Source organism: Bos indicus, chromosome 17 (genome assembly GCF_029378745.1).
Source record: "Bos indicus isolate NIAB-ARS_2022 breed Sahiwal x Tharparkar chromosome 17, NIAB-ARS_B.indTharparkar_mat_pri_1.0, whole genome shotgun sequence".
NCBI classification, from domain to species: domain Eukaryota; kingdom Metazoa; phylum Chordata; class Mammalia; order Artiodactyla; family Bovidae; genus Bos; species Bos indicus.
In genome coordinates this window covers 12,419,562-12,442,088 of record NC_091776.1, presented here as the reverse complement: position 1 = coordinate 12,442,088, position 22,527 = coordinate 12,419,562, and the positions used below count along the sequence as shown (strand labels likewise).

General features: G+C 44.4%; 1 protein-coding gene across 8 annotated transcripts in view; it reads right to left on the bottom strand.

Moving 5' to 3' along the window:
- ZNF827 (zinc finger protein 827) overlaps nucleotides 1-22,527 on the bottom strand; it is a 190,585-nt gene that overhangs the window by 78,325 nt on the left and 89,733 nt on the right. For all 8 annotated transcript variants that reach the window (XM_070769035.1, XM_019977811.2, XM_070769037.1 and 5 more), the window contains exons 6-7: nucleotides 9,643-9,882; nucleotides 7,154-7,208 (exon numbers count right to left, since the gene is read on the bottom strand). In XM_070769035.1, coding sequence (XP_070625136.1) covers nucleotides 7,154-7,208; nucleotides 9,643-9,882 — 295 coding nt within the window. The remainder of the gene's footprint in view (nucleotides 1-7,153; nucleotides 7,209-9,642; nucleotides 9,883-22,527) is intronic.

Genomic DNA, 22,527 nt, shown 5'->3' with positions numbered 1-22,527 from the left:
CTGAAACAGTTGTAAAAGACATGGGCAAGGGAAATTGTTATCTAAAATCTGATTCCGTTAATATCAGTTGACTTCAGTTGCAGAAGGCTGAAAGTCATGGAAGAAAAAGACTGTTTAAAATATTGTAGAAGAAAAGTAGGGTATTTTACGAAGACTACATTTTGGTAATGTTTTTAAATTTTCTTCTCTGAAAAGTACTTCTAGTTAAGTGTATCCTAGAGGCAGGCTTCTACCCCGTATAACCTAATACCAAGTTTTCAAGGAACAATGCCTGTTGCTGCAACTCGAGCATTCATCCACCGCTGAGCCAGGAAACTTCTCAGGACAAGGAGCACAATGCCAGGCCTTGTCGACGGTGGTGGAGACAGGGAGGCCAGACCCCGGGGAGCCGGAGCCAGGCACAACCACGGAAGTGGACCTGCATGTCCAGATCTGTGAAATGTCAGCTCGTGGAAGGAGCCGGCTCTCCCGCAGGAAGCCGACTTGCTACGTGAACGAGGACAACGAGCCTCTGCCGAGGTGAGCAGAGCACAGATGAACTCAGTCTTCCCTGCAGTGACGCAAGAGCCCTTGTCCCATTTCACTGTAATGCCCGTGAAATGTGGACGGGCCCCTGGCTGCTGTGCTGTCCACCAGGGCTTGCCCCCTCCACAGACGTCAATCCCGGACTGCTGGAGATATTTCTAGTAACAGCTATGGAGAGACCATTGAGGGAAAACCCCAGATTAGAAGAGCAGGAGGGAAGGTGGTGCCTGAGCCACATGGCACATGTCCCCTGTGTGTGATCTGTCAAAGAAGGATGTCTACTTACAGAGACGTAGATTTACATCTCCTTCCTGACTGCTCTGGGCTCCACACACAGAACACTGTTGCAAGCCAGTAGAAATAAAGATGAGAGAGACCACAGAAATGGAAGAAAAGAAAGGCACAGCCCTCTTCAGATCCTTGAAAGGAAGACTGAAACTTGCCTCTCCATACTGACACTACTTTAGCAGTCCTGGGAGCACAGTGTCTCAACTATAAGGGCTTGATGGAGAGGTCACAGATGGGAGGAAGAATGGCAGAGCGTGGTACCTACAGGACAACGGTGTATAGGAACAGAGAAAAGGACTGAGGAAGGTTTGGCGCAGGAAGAAGGGGAAAAAATCTCAAAGGGCAGCAAGGCACAAAGTAGTCTGCAGCTCTATGTATTCAAAACAAAGAACCCATTGTTTAAGGATGAATTTTAACTTCTTTGGAAAAATGAAAACTCAAAAGAAAAGTTGAAAAAGATGGACCGCCAATGGAAAACACTGCAGTCAACCTTTATGTCAGGGCAGCTACAGACAGTGGTGCAAGCTGTGCACTGAACAGAGGTACCTTATCTGGGTGTGAAAGTGAAAGGCGCTCAGTCGTGTCCGACTCTTTGTAAGCCCATGGACTATATAGAGTCCACAGAATTCTCCAGGCCACAGTACTGGAGTGCGTAGCCTTTCCCTTCTCCAGGGGATCTTCCCAACGCAGGGATCAAACCCAGGTCTCCCACATTGCAGGCGGATTCTTTACCAGCTGAGCCATAAGGGAAGCGCTACCTGGGGGTGGATCAGTATTCAACATCACAGACATCACAGATTTGCATATTTATTAAGAGTATTCCAGTAGATGGCAGTGTCTTGACGAAGGGTGTTTTTAAAAATTTGCAATGGCCCACAGCCTTGACTTGACCAAAAAAACACTAAAAGTCTTAACTAAAGGGACTCCATGAAATTAGCAGCAATTTTCATTTTTCAGAAACAAAGTTCTATGCCTTTAAAGTCAGAAAATATAAAGGGTAAAGCAACTATAGGCAGAGCTACTCAAATATCAGTTTCATTTGTTCTGCTTCCTGTTTATTTTCTTAATTGCTTCCGTGTAATCCAGTGTTCTTCATTTGTAATCTTTTACTTTCTAAGGTAATGGAACATTGTTCTCTTAACGCCTCTTAAAAAACGAAAAGGGGAAATTGCACAAATTGAAGCAGTGCATCGCACTCTAACAAATTTGTGCAATTTCTATTACTGACTCATAAATATTTAAGGACAGGCATGCAAACCACCACCCAGGCAAATTCTATATTGGACACTTTCAAGTACATATGTTTTTTAGTAAACACTGTAAAGTGCCTTTATCTAAATCACAGAAAAATAGCCCGCATTTCAAATTCTGAAAATTGGGCAAATTAAATATTGGTTGGCACAGCATGATCTGACTCTACCTTTCTGATTTTCCCACTTCTGCTTTTCATCTAGTAATGGAGGGGGAAAAAAAAAAAAAAAACTATTCAGGTAAATACTTCCTGGCTCCTGGAGCAGAGCAAGCCAGGTGTGAGAAGGTTTTCTCATAGGCCTGCAATCTGATATCCCCATGGACACTGAATTATTAACGGAGAAGAGAGAACAAATAACCAAGAGAAGGTTCTTGGCAGCCATTGTTTGCAGTTCATGGTGTAACACAACGTCAAGCATGTCCAATTCACCTGCCAGGAGCTATCTGATTCTTACTCTAGGGTTCCATTTTCCTACTTCGATCTTATCCAGCAGCTGGCTGGGTGATGGTCCATGTCAGAAGATGTAGATCTTCTTTTTATTCCATTAAACTTTGGGATCTGGTTATGATATCATGCCTCATATATTTTCATCTACAAATGATCGTATTAGCTGGTTATCTGCTCCCGGCAGAACCTAGGGTTGTGCCGGGAAAGGAAGTCGAAAAATCAAGATTGTATTAGTCTCTTAAGCCTCCAGTCTTTCTGTTCTCCTGGGTCCACGTGGACCCATCTCATTTGTCAGGCAGAATGGCATTAAGAATGCCATGCGCTATCTCAAAGGGGACGCAGAGACTTCTTTACACTTAGATTGAATTTTCTCCACTCTAAGGTTAGACAGGCAGAAGAACTGCTGTTTTAGCACTTACAGTGAAGCTCCAACTGAAGGACTGATTCAACGGAGGTGCCCCCGGGAGGGCACAGACACGCGTGGAAAAAGGGTAAGGTCAAGGCAAGGGTGAGCAGGACCACACGATCCAAAATCCCAGCTGCTAAGCAGATTGATTTCACTGGCTGGCCACATGGGGTGCCCTGGTGGACTGTCTTCTCCTTTGCTTTTCGGAAGATGATCCTAATTTAAGTGGCTGAGTCTAAGTTATTAGAATGATTTTTTAAAAAGACATTTTCAATCTAGTTCTTTAAATGTTGTCTAGGATTTGCTTCAAAATAATCTAGGGGAAGGAAGAACAAAACGAAGGGATGGATGAGACAACATTCGTGAACTAACATGAACTGCTAATTGTTTAAACTCTATCCTGGGGACATTCTCTGCTTTTGCCTATATTTGAAATTTTCCATTGTAAGAGGTTTTGAACAATGAGACTGAGAGTCAGTGATCCAGAAACCTGACAGTTACTGGTTTCAACCCTTGGCTTTACCTAAAACCTCTTTTATGAAACAGCGAACAAGGAATGTTGTCTAACATCACTTTTCTCTTTCCATGTCTCCAATCTTGTAATCGAGATATCGACAAAGAGAACTGCCAATGGACAGCTGTGATGAGGGGGGATTGGATGAGGAGAGGGGTGCAGTCATCAGCCTTTATGGGATGGGCTTCCTGTAGCCTGGGTAAACCAGCACACATCAGAATGCCAAGCTACGGAGTGTCTCACCCTGGGCTGCTACACTTTCCCTCTGTTCTTGTGGTTGCAATTGCAGTGAAGATTAATAATGATAATCAACTGTGGTGGAAGTTGTGGGTTGATAAAGGACAGGGAGAGAATTGTAGAGAATCAGTTTCTTTCTTCAGCACTGCACATCTCTTTTGCCCTCTGGTTCTCCCGGATCTCCAGACCTCAAGAGCAGACCCCAACGTGTAGAGGGGCTCAGGCAACCACTGGCATTTGGAAGTGCCTGATCCCAATACTGCACTGAGGCCAGCATCCAGGGCTGCCCTTCATAAGTAAAGCATCTCAAATGTGTCCAGGAACCCTTAAACATGGACAACTCCAAACTCTGACTTCAATCATTAGTGATCCTTCTGGATGGTCAGCTTCTTCTAGGAAATCAAACATGGGAAATCAGGTAACTAACCAAATGTTCCACTTAGTACTTAAAAAAATCAGGAGATGTGGAAATTTGGAGGCTTGATGCAAATCGTTTTGGAAAGTATCACAAATCATACCTTAAAACATAACCCCCATTAGTTGATCTTGTGCAAACTTCTTATAAAAAACATAGTTCTTTCTAAAACAGGAATCAAAAAAGAAGAGATAGAACTAGTATTTTTTCGTTATTTCTGCTATCAGTAACTCAGGTTATAGAGGATTTCTTGGCACAAGGCAGCTTGATTCTATTCCACCTTAAGTAATGAGGTGAGAAGGGAAAAAAAAAAGAGATCTCTTTGACGAGAGGCTAATTGGGCAAGTTGCCCACTCAAAGGAAAAATAAAAACACACCAAGGATTTTGTCAGAGAACAATAAACCGAGAAACCCGTAACATTGATTTCTGAACACTACATCATGGGGTGGGGTGGGGGGCCCATAGGAAGCATCTCTTCCTTTGCTTTGGGCAAAAGATCTGATTTGGATTTCTTCTTACTCATAATCTCCCAGCAACAGGAGAATTTAAGGATTGCTTCATATTTGCCAAATGGCTTTAAAAAAAACGTCTTTTCTATCCTATAATTATGTTCCAGCTCCAGCCAAGGGAATTGAGGCTATGAGGCATATTTCACTTGTTTGGGGCGAGTTCAAACCTCCTCTTACCTCTTCCCAGGGAACATCTGAAGAGCATGCCGTAACAAGGTCTCTCAGCATACCTTTCCTTTACATAAGTATCATCATGCCGCCTTAAAGAGCCAGCCGGAAACCTCCAAGGAGGCGCAGCTGGGGTCCTGCCCAGGTCACCTTTAATGCACTGGTGCGCCCACCCCCGCGGTGCTGGGCGTGTTGGCTGCTCACAGCGAGAACCACCCTCGTGGTTGGAGAGGGGGGCCACACATTCCCTGCTGAATTAGTAGATAATAAGGGGGTGCCAAGAGCTGGCTCCTTTACCTCGAGGCAGGATTTACTCTGTGGTGCAATCCATGTCTCAGAACTCTCCGTGGAAGGGAACTGGAGCTAGAACCCAGCTCACACCCCGTTCTCGCTCAGCTCCCCTTCTCTCCCAACCCACTGCACCCCCGCAGGTCGCCCTGAGAGCACACCCATATGAGAATCCTGTCTCAGGCTCTGCGTCTAGGGAACCTGATCTGTGACACTTCAGGAAGCCTATGGAAGCAAATTAAAATTGACTCCTATTATCTTTAATCTGCTGTCTTTTGATGTCTACCAATCTGGCCAATTTCATGTGTTTAGACAAACGAACATAGCATAGATATTTAAAAAATAGCCTTAAGATTACATTTTATGCTTTTGAACTGTGGTGTTGGAGAAGACTCTTGAGAGTCCCTTGGACTGCAAGGAGATCAAACCAATCAATCCTAAGGGAAATCAACCCTGAATATTCATTGGAAGGACTGATGCTAAAGCTCCCATACTTTGGCCAGTTGATGTGAACAGCAGACGCATTGGAAAAGACCCTGATGATGGGAAAGATTGAAGGTAAAAGGAGAAGAGAGTGGCAGAGGATGAGACGGTTGGATAGCACCACTGATTCAATGGACATGAAACTGGGCTAACTCCGGGAGATGGGGAAGGGACAGGGAGGCCTGGGATGCCGCAGTCCATGGGGTCACAACGAGCTGGACACGTTTAGTGACTGAACAACAAGATTATATGCTGAAGGCAGTCTGGAACGTCCAGCAGTTCACACCTCCTATTTGGGCATCCAACTGAACAGACAAAATCACTTCTCTACCCACCCAGACCAATTTCCCAACACAACGCACAGGCCAGATCAGGTCGCAAGACTAGTTTCCCATCTGTATACCCACGCCTGGGTTCTGCTAGAGGCAGATTCTGTCCCTAATAGTATATATACTGTATACCCTGCTCTCTTTTAATCACTGTTTAATATGTGCCAGTCCCACATTTCAATTCACAGGATTACAAAGAAGAAACAGCTCAGGTGAAGATTCAAAGGAGCACTGTTCCTGTGTACTCTGAGCATCCTGTGTGATGCTCGGAGCCTGATTCCTGTCACATCTTCTGCCCCAAGAATTAAAACCCCCAAATCCATCAACAGTTCCCACAAGGAAGAATCTAAGTTTTCTCAGGAAATAAAGTGCCTTGACTTAAAGCCTTCCAAGGGGGAGAAACATCCTTCCCTGGTGGTCCAGTGGTTAGGACTCTGCTGCCAATGCAGGGGGGACAGGTTCCATCTCTGGTTGGAGAACTAAGATCCCACATGCAGCATGGCATGTCCAAGAGATAAATAAAATACATTAAAAAAAAAGCCTTCCAAGTGGGAGACTGTCTCTCCCCAGAGCTCCTTTCCCAGTGATGGTGTCTGCGCTTGTTGGCACTTGCCTGCCAGCTCAGATCTGGGTGGTTATAAGGCTCGGAACGGGTGGCAGACGGGCAGGCAGCCCCCTGGCTAACCTTCTCTGAAAGCTCCTCTGGCAAATGGGGACGCTTCCTTACCTACAGTTGTTAGTGATGTCAGTTTTCCTGCATGTTTTGAAAGCACTGTCTTTCTTCTACATTTTTGCTCTCCTAACAATGCCGTGAGTTAAAAAGGTGGGATGTCCCTGGCGACAAATGATCAGCTTGCAGCGCAAAGCTCCTGAGGAACACAGCTGAACTCGGTCTACCAACCGAGTGAGGTTTTCCCCGAGACACAGACCCAGCTTCCAGCTCCCAGTCTGGCCACCGCTTCAACCCTCAAGTCAGGAAACTTTAGCCCAAGAGGATAATAAGTATCCACTTCACAATATCATTGTAAGGAATTAAAAAAAAAAATAGCATAAGGAAAACTCGCAGGACAGTGACACCCTCAGATGTTTAATAACTATGAATGGTCTTTCCCCTTGGGGTCCTTTGCTTTCCCTACTGTTTCCACCAACCACGTTCAAACCCAAAACGGTGGAAAGGGGGTGACTTCTGAACCCAGTGAAAGAAAAAGGTTTGAAGAACGCTGTTCAAACTGTGATGTGGGCCTGATGACTCCCACAGCGGGTATTCCGAGGGGACCCCCCGGTGGCCTACCTGGTGGTCGTCCGGATGGTGTTTTCTTTCTGAGTGTGCTCTTTGCTCACCTTCTCTGTAAAGAGAGAGAATGAAACAGACATCTCTTAGGTTGCTCTGACTTAATCTGTGTGTTTAAGGCTGAAGCAGAAACATCCTCCACACCTCTTTCTCTCTTGTGGTTTTCTTTTGGTTTCTCTTTCAAGCAGTCAAACCCCTCCTGTCTTACTGATAAAGACAGGCAACAGAAGCATGTCAACAGCATCTACCAAAATAGTTGATTAAAAACCAATCAAAGGGAAAGAGTTATTAACAAAGTACAAGCGTGTGTCTGATTTTCATCAGGCCTCAGTAAGTACATGTACATACCACACACACACCCCCACACACACACCACACACACACCCACACACACACAGATGTGCACAAAGATAGTTATTTCGATTATATTTTCCCCCAACTGAAAAATGTCTGTTTTTCTCTGATTCAGCATGAAAACTGCAGTTGTTGCAACTGTTCTGCTTCTGACTTTGATGACAACCTTTAAGCATTCCGTATTGTCAGGCCCCTTTGTGAGGCAGGCTATAAAAACAGTCGTTAAGACCTCTGGGTGTGAGAGTCATTGAGCGCTTATTCTGATAAATGTCACAGGGGACAAAAAAATATCATTAGACGAGGGGAGGTAAACTCTCCCTTACTCCGTCTTGAGGTCTGTATCTACCAGCTGTCAGAAATTATTTAATTAGCTTTCAAGAGCACAAAAGTTGACCTCTGGTCTTCCCTAACCAGTTCAAATGTGAGGCTTCTGACTGTCACAGCTCTCAATGGCTTCTTTTAAGTCTCCAGAGGAAACCTGGCCACCTCTACAAGGGTTTCAGATTTCAACGGCAGGGCAAGCGAAAAACCCCTAATCTCATGGATTCGGGGAGAAAATGTAAACAAAGATTAATGCTATCTTTCCCATGCTTTTAAACACTCGTCTGAGGCTGCTGTGTACATGTTTGTGTGGACGACTCCTTTCTGTCCACTCAACAGTGACAATGAGGGTGAATTTGGATTCACAGGCAGGGTTCTTTGAGAGAGCAGGAAATCGGGGCTAAATGACTTGCTTGAGGTCACCGGGGCGGTCAGTGACAGCGCCAGGGTGAGAACTCTCAGACACAAAGTTTTGAGCTGATAGTAGACCGTGATAATGCACTGCTGGAGATGGAGACTTTTTGAAAAGAGCCTCACTGGCCTCACTTCTGCAAATCTGAACGGCCAAATCACTCACAAAATTACATTGTTTTTAGAGATGCATTCAGCCTGTTTTGCTTTTTTTCTTTCTTTAAAGAAAAGCATCTTGCATGTGTGGAGCATATTTGGAACTTGCAAAGAACTATATGGCCTATTCAGTTCACTGACTTCACTGTTTCCACCTCTTTGAGCTCTGCACAAGCACAGTTCTTGTTTGAGAACCCACAGCCACCATCTTCAGCACCAACAAGTAACTTCACTGCTATGGGTAGTGTCACAAGGCCAACGAGAGAATGAGCTATCAGAATGGCATACAGATCCTAGCTTCTTTCCTTTTTCTGGGGTTTTTCTTAGTGGAGAAAAGTTAGCACTTAAATAATGTGGCATTTAAATAATGGGTGTTTTAAATCTGCAAGTCATAGCAAAACAGAGTTCATGAAACATCAGTGACAAATGCTACTGATGCCTGAATTTTAGTATGTAGGCCAATGCTTGACCAAAGATAAAGTATCTGTGTTTCTATATAAGTCTGAATCTTACATGAGTCTCCTTCATTCATCTCAATCACATTCAAACAGTAACAGCACATTAAATTTGATAACAATGAAGAGGATGCTGCTTGAAAGAGGTAATAAAGGGAACAACTTAGGTTCTAGGACCCTTACCTATTCTATCAAGACATTTAGCTGAGCTAGCAACTGACTTCTAGACTTTGAATTCTAAGTAGTCAAAGTAGAAAAGGTTGGTTTACAGAAAATGTTCTACCAGGTTATAGCTGGGGAAAGAGTCCTTACAGTTTCATCTTTTACTTTTCCCTTTCCTTGGCTTTTTTTTGCAGGGGCAAGATATAGTAAAATCTCATTAATTCCGATCACACTACTTTGGAATTCACGGTAATTCAGCCACTGTTAGAGTAAACTGAAGTTAATCTTTTGCACATTAGGAAAAAAAAAAGGCTGTTAATCAGATCAACTGCCTAAACAAAACTAGAGGTGAGATATTTCATCCATGCAGCAGGGATCTTTTGCATGGAACTGAATAGAGTTCTAATTTCAAATGATTCTTAACTATTTATTAAAGAAAGTTTGGCAGGAGTTTGACTTGGCAACATCTGATGGACTGTTCATTTGAGTGGCGGAATCCATGTTAAAGTAACAAAATGGATTTCTGTCTAAAAAAGCCTACTATGCAGGTGTTTTTTTTACTTTATTAGAGTGGCTTTCCCTCAAATCAGTCCCAACTATTGACTTTTTTTTTCCTGCAAGAAAACGTACCTGACAGTTGAAAAAGCAGCTCGGAAGCCATCTTCACGGAGATGTCCTGACTGAAGAGGTTTCTCTCCGGGGGTACTCTGCCTTCTGGCAGCTTCTGCAAGGGTTCCGTTTTCTCTCGCCCGATTAAAGTGCTGTAGCCAACATTGCAGCTGGGTGATATCGAGACCTGCGAGTCCTGGATGTCAACCTCCATAGGCTCCTCTTTAATCTTCACCATCTGAGTGTCCTTGTAGCTTTCCGCTGCAAACAGGTGAATGAAGAACAAAAATGCTAGAGTTTCTTAATTCTGAACCAAACCCAGTCTTTTATCACAGAGAGAACCACAAGGGAGTGGTTAAGAAGAAAGCACCGTGGCACACTGGAACACAGTTTGAAAACCTTCTAGTTTAACCTTACGACCGACCTAGCAATCCTTATTCCTGGGCATATGCCCTGAGAAAACCGTAATTCAAAAAGACACGTGTACACATGTGGCGGATTCATGTTGATGTATGGCAAAACCAATACAATATTGTAAAGTAATTAACCTCCAATTAAAATAAATAAATTTATATTAAAAAAAGACACGTTACCCCAATGTTCTCTGAAGCATTATTTTTAATAGCTAGGACATGGAAGCAACCTAGGTGTCCGTCAGCAGATGAATGGATAAAGAAGAGGTGTATACAATGGAATGTTACTCAGCCATAAAAAAGGAATGAAACTGGGTCATTTGTAGCACCGTGGAGTGAACCTAGAACTCTTGTCATACAGAGTGAAGCAAGTCAGAAAGAGAAAAACAAGTATCATATAATAACGTATATATGTGGAATCTAGAAAAATGTTACGGACGAACCTATCTGTAGGGAAGGAATGGAGATGCAGACGTAGAAAAGAGATATGAGGACCCAGCGGTGGGGAGGAGGGGCTGGGTGAACTGGGGCAGCAGCACCAGCATATACACCCTGCCGAGGGTGAGACAGACAGCTGGTGGGAGGCTGCTGTGCAGCACCGGGAGCTCAGCTCGGTGCTCTGCGATGAGGTAGAGGGGCGGCAGGGAGACTCCAGAGGGACGGGACCTATGTATACATACAGCTGATTCACTTTGTTGTACAGCAGAGATGAACAGAATATTGTAAAGCAATTACACTCCAATTTTTTTAAAAAATAGAAAACTGGTTTAACTCATCTGACTTCTGGAAAAGGTAGGAAACAGACGCTCGGAGAGGTCAAGTGACTTGCTCAAGGCCGCACAAATGGCAGCAGAAGCAGGGTGAATGTCTCCCAGATCTAGAACCAGGTTTCCTGACTGCAGCCTCGCAAGCACTGTCACACGCTATTTCTTCTCTGCCATGCTGCTTCTAGAACTTACAGAGAACACAGCAAATATCTGCCCTTGTTTTATATTTCTAACATACTCAGCTTCAGTGAATCAAGTAAGAGCGAGCACATTCATACTATGATTTTCTCCCCCTCTTTTGAAAGCTCCGATCAATATTTTTTTCTTTCTTTTCCAGGGCACCTAAATTAATAAAGAATAAGTAGGGTTGATGCAACCGAGACATTTACACCTTGATGGGAGCTAGTAATCCTCAAGACCACCTAGGAAGTTAATTGCAGCCCAAGGAGTAACACTTAGGAAAACAGCAATCCTACAAGTTATAATAACAGTTCAACCTGCTGACTGCTCTAGCTTGGGTGTGGCTATTGAACATTTGGTCTCTAGCTTGAAACATACATTTACTTTGGAAGGCGAGAGTGTCTTTATGGACATGTGTTCCTTAGCGTTGATGAGAGAACACCCTGGAAACAAGGTGGGACAATTAGCCCAGCCATTAATTTGGGTCACTTTAAAAAAAGGCCACACTTTCAAATCAGTAAACATTTGTTAGCTATTACTGTACACTGTACACTCAAGCATTCTGGAAAACCTAAAAAAATCCAAAAAGGACTAGATAGATAGATGACAGACTGGATTACCTAGGCAGGCCCTGAAGCCAATGACAGGTGTCCATATCATACACGGATGAGAACGAGACAGAGACACAGTGGAGAAGGCCGCATGGGGACAGACACTGTGCTGCAGACTGAATGCTGGGATTCCCACCCCCGAGTTAGTATGTCGAAGCCTAGTCACCAATGTGACAGTGTTCGGAAGTAGGGCCTTTGGCAGGTGATTAGGTCTCGAGGAGCCATCCCCCATGCACTGCGTTAGTGCCCTCGTAAAGAAAACCCCGGACAGCTCCCTTGCCCCTTCTTCCATGTGAGGACACAGGGCAAAGATGCCTGACAGTGAACCAGGAAGAAGGCTCTCACTTGACCATGCTGGCACCTTGATCCTCGACTCCCAGATGCCAGATCTGCAAGGAATACATTGTTGTTGTTTACAAGCGACCCAGTCCATGATGTTCTGGTACAGAAGCCCAAACAGACGGAGACAGAGAGTGGAGTTTTGCAGTCACAAGTTAAGGACTGCCTGGAGCCAATAGAAATTTGGAAGGAGTGCTGAAAGATTCTCCCCTAGAACCTTCAGATTTCAGACTTCTGGCCCCCATTTCTGTTGGTTTCAGCTACCACGTTGGTGGTCATTTGTGATGGATGGATGGATAGATAGATACATATTGGGTTGGCCAAAAAGTTCATTTGGGTTTTTCCTTAAGGTCCTAAGGGAAAACTGGAATGAAATTTTTGGCCAGCCCAGTGGATGGATAAATAGACAGATAATGACAGACATAACAGTAAGAGGCAATAGTAAGCAAGTGCAGATCTGTGGGACAGTTAGGAAATATGACAGGGAAATCTCATTGCTCTAAGTGGGGTAGTCAGAGAAAGCTAGGCTCTCCTTGCCAAGTATGAGGCAGGTGAAAGTCAAGTATATGCAGATTATTGATTTGCAATAAAGAAGATAGAGGAGTATTTTTAATAAAAGAAAATTAATAGGGTGCTACCCATAAGATTTCATGTAAGAAGTGTGCTAATTGTGCTTTTTTTCTTCCTGACGTATTACACGTGCTTCTCAGAGAAAATGACCTGATTTTTGTCAGCAACTAAACTGCAGGCAACTGTTATATTTAATTTAGATCCCTCTCCCCACATTCCTGTCAAGTTGTTTTTTTTTTCTTTTTTCTTTGCATGTCTGTGATGCTCATAAAAACCAAGTCCATTGATTTGATCATCCTAAAAAAAAAAAGGAAAAGAAAAGAAGAATATAAAGCTTTCCAAGTTACATGCCTGGCTTCTATGCCTTTACTTCTGGCCCATCTAATTCTTTCTTGAGTCCTAACTGCACCCCCTGACCCCTTAAGGGATTTGGGGACTTGACAGCCATCCTGACCTTCCCTTAGATCACCCATAGGCGCAGTCAGCACACACAGTGCCCTCTTTGTGTCCCCTCAAACTACTCAGGATTCGGAAAATAAACAGTGGGGTCAGTGTCACAGGTACATAATGATGTCTCTGAACCTTGCCAGTCATTCCAAGGCCCGAGGACAAACTCAAAGCGATGCTAGAAAGGGATTCATTTCGTTAAAAAAAAGGAAAAAAAAAAACAACAACAACTTAACAAACATAAAAAGAGCAAAGCCAGAAAGAAGCTCTATTATTTATCTCCCCAAAAGCCCCTTTTCCCCAGCTTTGCTCCTGGATTAAAAATCACCTGTTTCCACTCCTGGATTTAATGAAATCAGTTTTGTCCATCAGCTTTCAAATGTTTTATTTTTCATATTTTTAAACATTTTAATACAACAAAGATAAAAAATAATATATTAGTTAAATCTGGATTTAATTTAGAATCAAAATATTTAGTGAAATATGACACCGTGCTTCAAGGTATGGCTAACCACAGGAACTATCACATCTTCAAGTAACACTAAAATTACCTGAAACACTAAAGTAACACTTCATGTTTCTCTGCAGCTTGGGTGACATTTTAGGCAGAATTCTTAGAAGAAAAATGTCCACTTTCTGCTGTCTGCTTAGTCGCTCAGTTGCCTCCAACTCTTTGCGACCCCATGGACTGTAGCCCACCACGCCCCTCTGTCCCTGGAGACACTCCAGGCAAGAATACTGGAGTGGGATGCCATGCCTTCCTCCAGGGGATCTTCCCAACCCAGGGACCGAACCCAGGTCTCCAGCATTACAGGCAGATTCTTTACCGACTGAGCCACCAGAGAAGCCCAAGCTAATTTTGCTTACCCCATTAAGTACCAGTTTCCAAACCCTTTGTTTCATATCAAAAATACTTCAATCATCCTAACAATTCATAGATGCTCTGAATAACAGATTGTTAAATTTAAACATTTTAAAGATGATATTACTAACTGGTAACATTACTTGGCTAGTTCAGACAACCTAGTAGTTCAGATTGAAACAGACCTGAAATAACAATGAAATTAACATAGTATTCCTTCTCCCTCCATATTGGGCACAAAGCTTCCTTATGTTTAAACATGAGTACACTGAATAAAAGTCCTCTGGCTAATTTAGGGTAGAACATATTCTAAAAAACCAACTTTGAGGGGAGCTGAATTATGACTTATAGATTTCACAGATGTTTTTATTGAACTTAATGCAAAATAATAGGCCACATGTTAGTTACTTGAAACTGGTGGCATTTACTGTGGGGTGAGGGAAAGGTGAGAGGGGAACCACAGTCATTTCAGTCATTCAAAGCTACTCAAAGACAGAGAAGGAAAATACCTTCAATCTCTTTCCTTTCTCATTGGTCACCTGAAGCAATCTGACTTGTGATGTTACCAACAAATCAGTTGTATAAAAGCTACTTGGGATAATTTCAAGTATGATTTTTCCCTGACGTGCTTTCTTCTCTTTCTTATGACAACTCTTGACCTTTCAAAACTGCACAAAACACTGATGGCTGTTAAAAAACCTTTAGCATTTGTAAATCTACCTGACAGACCCCAGACTCACTGAGAAGTTTTCAAACTGACAGCTCAGTGGGCAAGTGAGACATAATTCAATAAATATTTGTATAGTCCTTGCACTTCCACGCGATAGCATCACTGCCAAGTGTCTTCTTACCTTTTTTAAAAGGTAGGATTTCTGAACCTACGGACATTTGAAGCCAGACACTTCCCTGCCGTGGGAGGCTGTGCTGTGCACTGCAGGATGTTCAGCAACATCTCTGGTCTCTAACCACTAGGTACCAGAAGCACCAGTCCTCTAATTGTGACAACCACAAATAATTCCAGACATCTCCAAAGTCTTTTGGGGGGCAAAATCTCCCCAATGGAAAAATACGGCTGTAAAGTTTTGCCACACTCTTTGTTTTTGCCCCTTCTCCTCTGACCCCATTTAATTAGCACCCAAGGCAAAGAAGAAAGAAGCTCCTTCTAAGTTCCAGCTTGGTTCAACAGTATCTCAGCCCAGCTGGCCGAGGATGCAGGAAGTGGGCTGATGGGAACAAAGTTTCTGCTACATTTCTTTCTTGGTCCCCAGCTCGCTCCCTTTTGTGTGGAGCATGGTAATATAGGGGCTTCCCAGCAGGCGCACTGGTAAAGAATCCCCAAGCAGGAGATGCGGGTTTGATCCCTGGCTTGGGAAGATGCCCCGGAGGAGGGCATGGCAACCCACTCCAGTACTCTTGCCTGGGAAATCCCGTGGACAGAGGAGCCTGGCGGGCTACAGTCCATGGGGTCGCAAAGAGTCAGACACGACTTAGCGACTAAACAGCAACAGCATTCTAACATAACAAGGGTTGAATTCATCACTTCACTCACTCTTAGCTTTGAATTCCCTACCCAGGGACATGTCTACACATTCAGGATTTTACTCTTTCCCAACATCTTCCCCCTTCACACACATTTCCGATTCCTCTGGAATCTCTTCCTAAAATGATAAGACAAATATTAATTTGACTCCAGTGGTCTCTACTGCTATTTCAACAGAGAACTTGGCATATGGGAAAAGATGGGAGAGTGTTAAAAGGAGGTGATGCCTGGGAGGTAGATTGCGGGTGACTGTTTAGTACAATGCTTATTTGTATTTTATAATTTTCTATGATGAATATGGGTATCTTGTCATGTAGTTGTTTGTTTTTTTTTTTTTTAATGGAAAACAATTACATGTACTGGTAAAAAGCCACTACTTCCTCTTTAGAGGTGCACAGAACAGTGTGCATGCCTGGAAGCATCAGAAGAGTTGTTTGTGACTCCAACAAACCACACTCAAACTCTGCTTGGCAACAGAGGAGAAAAAAGCAATGGGAATGCCATAACACTGTTTTCTTTCCCGTCTTCATAAACACAAATATCAAACTGGGTTATTTCATTCATCAGTCACTTGGTTATTCTATACTCTTTTTTTTTAAACGTCTGCCATGTACTCAGAACCATGACGGCTGATTCATGGTATTCAGAGGTAAATAAGACATGGTTCTTGCCCTCAAGCAGTTTAAATCCAAATGGACAGATGACCAAACAAGTATCAACAGCCCTCTCATACGAGGAGTAAAATTCAAATGCAGGGTGGGAAGAGGAGTCGTGGAAGATCAGAAACCAAAGCACAGAAGTGGAATTGTACTCGACCAGGAGCATCCAGGGAATATTACATTGTCTGTCTGTCTGGAGCATCAAAGCTGGGAGGTGCAACGGGCTCCCTGACTGAGCAGGACTCGGGGGCGTCAACGTAAGAGCAACTCTATCTTTGTCTGCCAGTCTTTAAACCTGCCCAGCAGGAAAACATTCTTCTCTTGTTCCTGGGTGAAAACTCAGGCAGGTTTAAAACCTGGTAATGCTTAGATAATGCAAGGCCTAACAACTCTTTAAATAGCAAAAAAAAAAAAATAATGTTCTTGTTTCAGGATACAGCAGGCTCAGCCCCATGGGTTAATCCACAGCTCAGCCCTTTCGTGAAGGTGATCCCTGTTCCTCCCTGGAAGGGTTCCCAGGATGCCCGAGATGGGGGAAGTGGTCGGGTCGGCTCCCTCTCCCTGTCTTGCTGCCTTCTCCCCATCACACTAGCTGTCCTTCCAGACCCCAGAATCAGAGAAGCGGGGAGGTGGTGGGAGGAGAGATGAGGGGAGGGAAAGCTCACTTCCCTGTTCTAGAATGGTTTTACCCTCTTTAGGTTGGTGGACATCTCTCCTATGGGATTCGCCCATGGGGTCTTCCGAGACTTCTGACTTGGTGATTATCCCCGGCATTCTTTACCTGGCTGAACGCCCTCTAGTCTGGGCTCACTGATTTCCCCCACTGCCCCCATGGACACCCTTGCAGGCCTCCATCTCGCGAGTGGGCAAGGGTGCCATCAAGTCTCCAAGCAGCTCCTAGACAGCATTTTTGATAACATCCCTGGTGACCCTCCTGTGGGAATCCGGTCCATGCTGGGGCCACAGGGAACACCTGCCTCTTCATTTGATCAAAGAGAGTGAGTTCAGGCCCCATGCAGACCACACCAAGACAGTCTGCCATCTCTCAACCTTGTCAGGTGCCAGGCCATGAGGCTCCCCACTGAGGAAAACACGTGACCGACTCTGCAGATAATGTCCCTTGCAGATATGATGTGAGAGGCTGGAACCCCTCTTCCTGTCCCCATTTCCCTGCAGTGGGGGAATCACAGCCCAGTTCTCTACAAAATCCCCTCGCCCCAACCTCCAATAACCTCTCACTTTTATACTCTCTCCATTTGACTAAGAAGTACAAGGCGTGTGTGTGTGTGTAAAATACATGTAACATAAATGGATCGTTGTAACTATTTTCAAGCATACCATTCAGTGGCAGTAAGTACGTTCACGCTGCTGTGCAGCCATCACCCCTACCCAGCTCCAGAATTTTTCATCTCCCCCCTGAAACTTTACCCATAAAACACTAACTCTCCATCTTTCCCTCCCCTCAGTCTCTGGCAACCATCATTCTACTTTCTGACTCTAGGCCAGGAGTTTTCACATTTCTAAAAAATTCTTCAATGCGGTAACCTTGTTACTGAAGCCAGATCTTCCATTTAACATCCTGTTTAGCAAAGAGCATCAGATTATATTCCAGAGAAATTACACTGAAGGGGGGTCAGAGCAGAACATGGAATCTTAAAGGCTGAACCTCGAAGCTGGTCCTAAATGGGTAGCCTGTGAGAATCCAGCCTTTAGCAGGGGTTTGCTTGGAGAAGCAGTATGATCAGACGACATTTTGGAAGGGCAATCGGGCAGGGATGCTTATATGGGACAAAGGGACTGGCAGAAATGGAAATGGGGAGTGGAGGGGACTTTCTGTATTAACAGCAATCCAAGCAAGGAGATGATGAGAGCCTGAACTGCTGTTCACAAGGGGAGAAAAGACTCCCAAGATACTCCAGAGGCTGAACGCTGAGGCACTGGTGGCGGAGTCTGAATCAAGAATGAAGACACCAATGTGACAGTAGTTGCGAAGAAACCTTGTGTATGGTCTGGGTAAGGGGGAGGTGAAATTTTTAAAAGTAACAATTATATGACTTTTAAGCCTCCGAAATTTGGGAAATGCTATTAATAAGAATGGGCTTCCTTTGTGGTGCAGCTGGTAAAGAATCCGCCTGCAACGCAGGAGACCTGAATTCGATCCCTGGGTTGGGAAAATCTCCTGGAGAAGGGAAAGGCTACCCACTCCAGTATTCCGGCCTAGAGAATTCCATGGCCTCTATAGTCCATGGGGTCACAAAGAGTCAGACACAACTGAGCAACTTTCACCACATTCTTCTTCACGCACAAACAAGAATAAGGCAAGATGGGTTGGGGAGAAGTATGAAGGGAGATTTTCAGCTCTATGTTGGCTAAGTATCTGTGATTCCCACAAGAAGTGGAGGTCGTGATGGCTTAGAGGCAGTAAGAAAACAGACAGACCGGAAGTCATCTGAATCCAAGGGGCTGTGTGAGATAGAAAGGGAGGGTGAGTAGAGAGCAGAGGATGGGGAAGAAAAGGAGGGGGAGAAGAGGTGGAGAGGGCGGGGATCCAGCACAGCGGCCACGTGCATGGAGGTCGGCCGGGGAAGGTGGTGATGGCGGCAGCGCGCGGGCGCTGCCCACTCCTGCCTTTGGGCACCCACACCCTTACAAGCGTTCCTTTTCTTAGTGTCTGCCCCATATAAGCCCTCAGCCCCACTCTCCCTGCCAACCTGCCCAAACACACCCCACCGTTCCTCACCTTGCACTCCGTTGCTCGGTTGTATCCAACAGACTCTTTGTGACCCCATGGATTGTAGCCCGCCAGGCTCCTCTGTCCATGGAATTCCCCAAGAATACTGGAGTGGGTTGCCACTCCTACTCTAGAGAATCTTCCCAGCCCAGAGATGGAACTCCCCCGTCTCTTGCATCTCCTGCATTGGCAGGGGGGTTCTTTACCGCTAGCACTGCCTGGGGTTCCTCACCTTATTCCCTTCTCTCGATAATAACCTAGACAGGTTTCAAAATGACTCAGACATCCCTCTGTGAGGGCCTTCCTTTATCTTCATCAGACGGCACCCTTCCCTCCTCTCTCCTACCTCTAGACGGTTCAGACCTTGCTGACGTTGCACTGGGCTGTAGTTTTATTATTTACAGATTTGTTTCCCCTGTGGGCTGCACGCTTGGCAAGGGCCTGGTTCTGATTGCACTTTCATTCCCACGACTCTGAAGATACTGGGTTAATATCTGTCTGTCGCGTGCATCGCTTGAGGCAGAGCACACGGGCGGTGTGCGGTGCTTCTCCCCTCCCCGACGCCTCAGTCTGCCGTGGACGCTCACGCGTGCCAGGAACCTGAAACACAGAAGGGTCCAGCACGGGCAGGGTACTGAAAAGACAACGATGACTGGCTGTGCTCTCTCTCTCTGGACTGCCATCGTGATCCTGACTGGTTTTGAATAACCAGACGCTTAAAAGAGCCTCTAGAAGCAACACCAATGACTCCATATGGAAACATTTCACTTTCTAGAGTGATACCCATGTCAATCAGATGAACTGAAAGTCTTTTGTCTTCAACTTGCCATTCGCAAAAAGTTCTGGGCTGGGCACAAAAACGGGGTCCAGGTATGTGTGAACTGATTCCCGGAGGTGTCAGGTTGATTACTTAAAATTTTGTTTAGAAGCGTGAGTGACAGCTCTCACTGCACTGAAGTGATGCACTTTAGGTAGAGCAGAATCACAGTCAAATCCAGCCCCAAGTGGCCCTGAAACCAACAGAACCAAGTGGAGAAGGGGAGGGGAGGGGGCAGATGGGAAGACCCGCCCCCCCATCTCCCTTCACTCCTCGGATTCAAAAACCAGGGATCCAAGTAACACTGGCCAAATCATCTCTCCGTGGTACAAAGATAAACAAAAAAATCAGATATTCTATCTACTGCTTAATCCATAATCCAGTTAGGATGCTGGGAAGTGATGGCATTCAGTTCAAGTGAAAAGTGCACAGAGGCGCCATCTCTCCTGTTCCTAATCCATGCAATAAGAACAGAACTTGTCCCCCCTACACATCCATCAACAGGTGAATGGATAGAGAAGAGGTAGCATATGCATATGGGCTTTATAGGTGGCTTGGGGGTAAAGAATCTACCTGCCAGTGCAGGAGATGTGGGTTCGATCCCTGGGCTGGGAAGATCCTCTGGAGAAGGAAAGGGCAACCCATTCCAGTGTTCTTGCCTGCGAAATTTCATGGACAGAAGAGCCTGGTGGGCTACAGCCCATGAGGCTGCGAAAGAGTCAGAAAAATATATATTTATATTATAAATTTTTAAATATATATATATACACACATACATATATATGTTAAAGTCACTCAGTCATGTCTGACTCTTTGAGGCCCCATGGACTATACAGTCCATGGAATTCTCCAGGCCAGAATACTGGAGTGGGTTGCCATTCCCTTCTCTAGGGGATCTTCTCAACCCAGGGATCCATTCCCTTCTCTAGGAGATCTTCCCAACACAGGGATCCAAGCCAGGTCTCCTGCATTGCAGGCAGTTTCTTCACCAACTGAGCCACAAGGGAAGCCTATATATATATACACACACACACACACACACATACACACATACATACATACGTATATGATGGAATACTATTCAGGCATTAAAGAGAATGAAATAATGCCCTTTGCAGCAACATGGACAGACCTAGAGATTATCCTACTAAGTGAAGTTAAGTCAGACAGAGAAGTACAAATACCCTATGACATCACTTGCATGTGGAATCTAAAATACGACACAAATGAACCTATGAAACAGAACCATGGACACAGGGGACAGACTGGTGGTTGTCAAGGGGGAGGGATGGAGTGGGAGGTTGGGGTTAGCAGATGCAAGCTTTCATATATAGAAAGGATACACAACAAGGTCCTACTGTATAGCACAGAGAGCTATATTCAACATTCAATGATAAACCATGATGGAAAAGAATATAAAAAAAGAACATATATATATATATATATATATATGTATGTATACGTGAGTCACTTTGCTGTACAGCAGAAATTAACACAGCACTGTAAATCAACTATACATCAACTAAAAAAATGATAAACTTCATGTGTCTCCACAGTGGTCCTCAGCTGAGTAAAAGCTCCCTAGTCCTGCTCTGAGGAACAAATCTGATGCCCGGGGCTCACCCATGGCATATTCCACATCCCAGGAGAGAAAATTCAGGCTCCTACTGTCCCTACTGGATGTATGGGTCATCTCTTCCCAAGGAAGGAGAGAGGAAACGCTCTCCACGAAAGGAACAGCGGTGCAGCAATCTTCCTCTAGTTCTCCTAACACACAAGAACCTTCGAGAACAGTGTTCCACTGCCTCTTCCTGGAACAGCAGAATAGGAGACTTATTCTCTGGAATGGATGAAATGCACGGTCTCTGGACTTGAGGGTAACAGGCACAGCTGAGGGCAGGGCAGACAAGTGGTGTGAGGTAGGGAATTGAATTTCCCCTCTTCAATTAAAAAAAGGAAAAAATAGCATTTTTCAGTAGAAGAGCTTTACAATGACCTCCAGTGCACACACACTCACACACACACACACACACACACACACACACACACACACACATACCACCTAGAACTGCACAGGAGTAACTCAGCAAATCATGAGAGCAAGCCAGTATCTATAAAGAAGAAACACAAAGCTGTGCACACCTTTAAATAATTCATCAGACAATCCACTGATTAATTAAATTAGACTGGGACTTCCCTGCCAGTCCAGTGACTTTGCCTTTCGATGCAGGGGGTTCGGGTTCAATCCCTGGTCAAGGAGCTAAGATCTCATGTGCCACATGGCCAAAAAAACAAAACATAAAACAGAAACAATACTGCAACAAGTTAATAAAGACTTTAAAAATGGTTCATGTCAAAAAAAAAAATTAGACCATCTTTTCCAGGTGAAAAAGATGCACAATAATCTAAACACTAGGATAATCTTGTTTAAAGTTATGGGCTTAGGTTTTCTGTATGCCCCCCTTCCTTCTCTCTCTCTCTCTCTCTCTCTCTCTCTCTATCACACACCCCCCTCACATGTTTTATTCCTATAAAAACTTCAAATATTCGATCCGAATTGGCCCTTTGAATTGGATCACCAAAACCACAAGTGAAGTTGCATTTCCCCTCTCTATCAGTATACTACTTGGTAAACTTAGGAAGGAGAATTAATGAAGGTCTGAGGAGACAGCTATGGACACTAGAATTCACAATTAAGTGGACAGGGCTAAGTAGGAGGTCAACTCAGAAAGACACCATAAGGAGCACCCAGCGTTCCATTTTATTAGTTGTTCTGAATCTGCAAGGAAAAATACGCCCTAAAAAAGAACAGAACTCAAACTTTAAAGATCATAAAGACTGAAATGAGACCTGGAAGTTCCCTTTCAGGGATCCAAGAAACATATCCTTTTTCATCAGAGCAAAGTACTTGAACTTTATTCTTCTGAGCATTCTTCAATTAGTTTTTGCCTCCCCGACATCAGCAAGTAA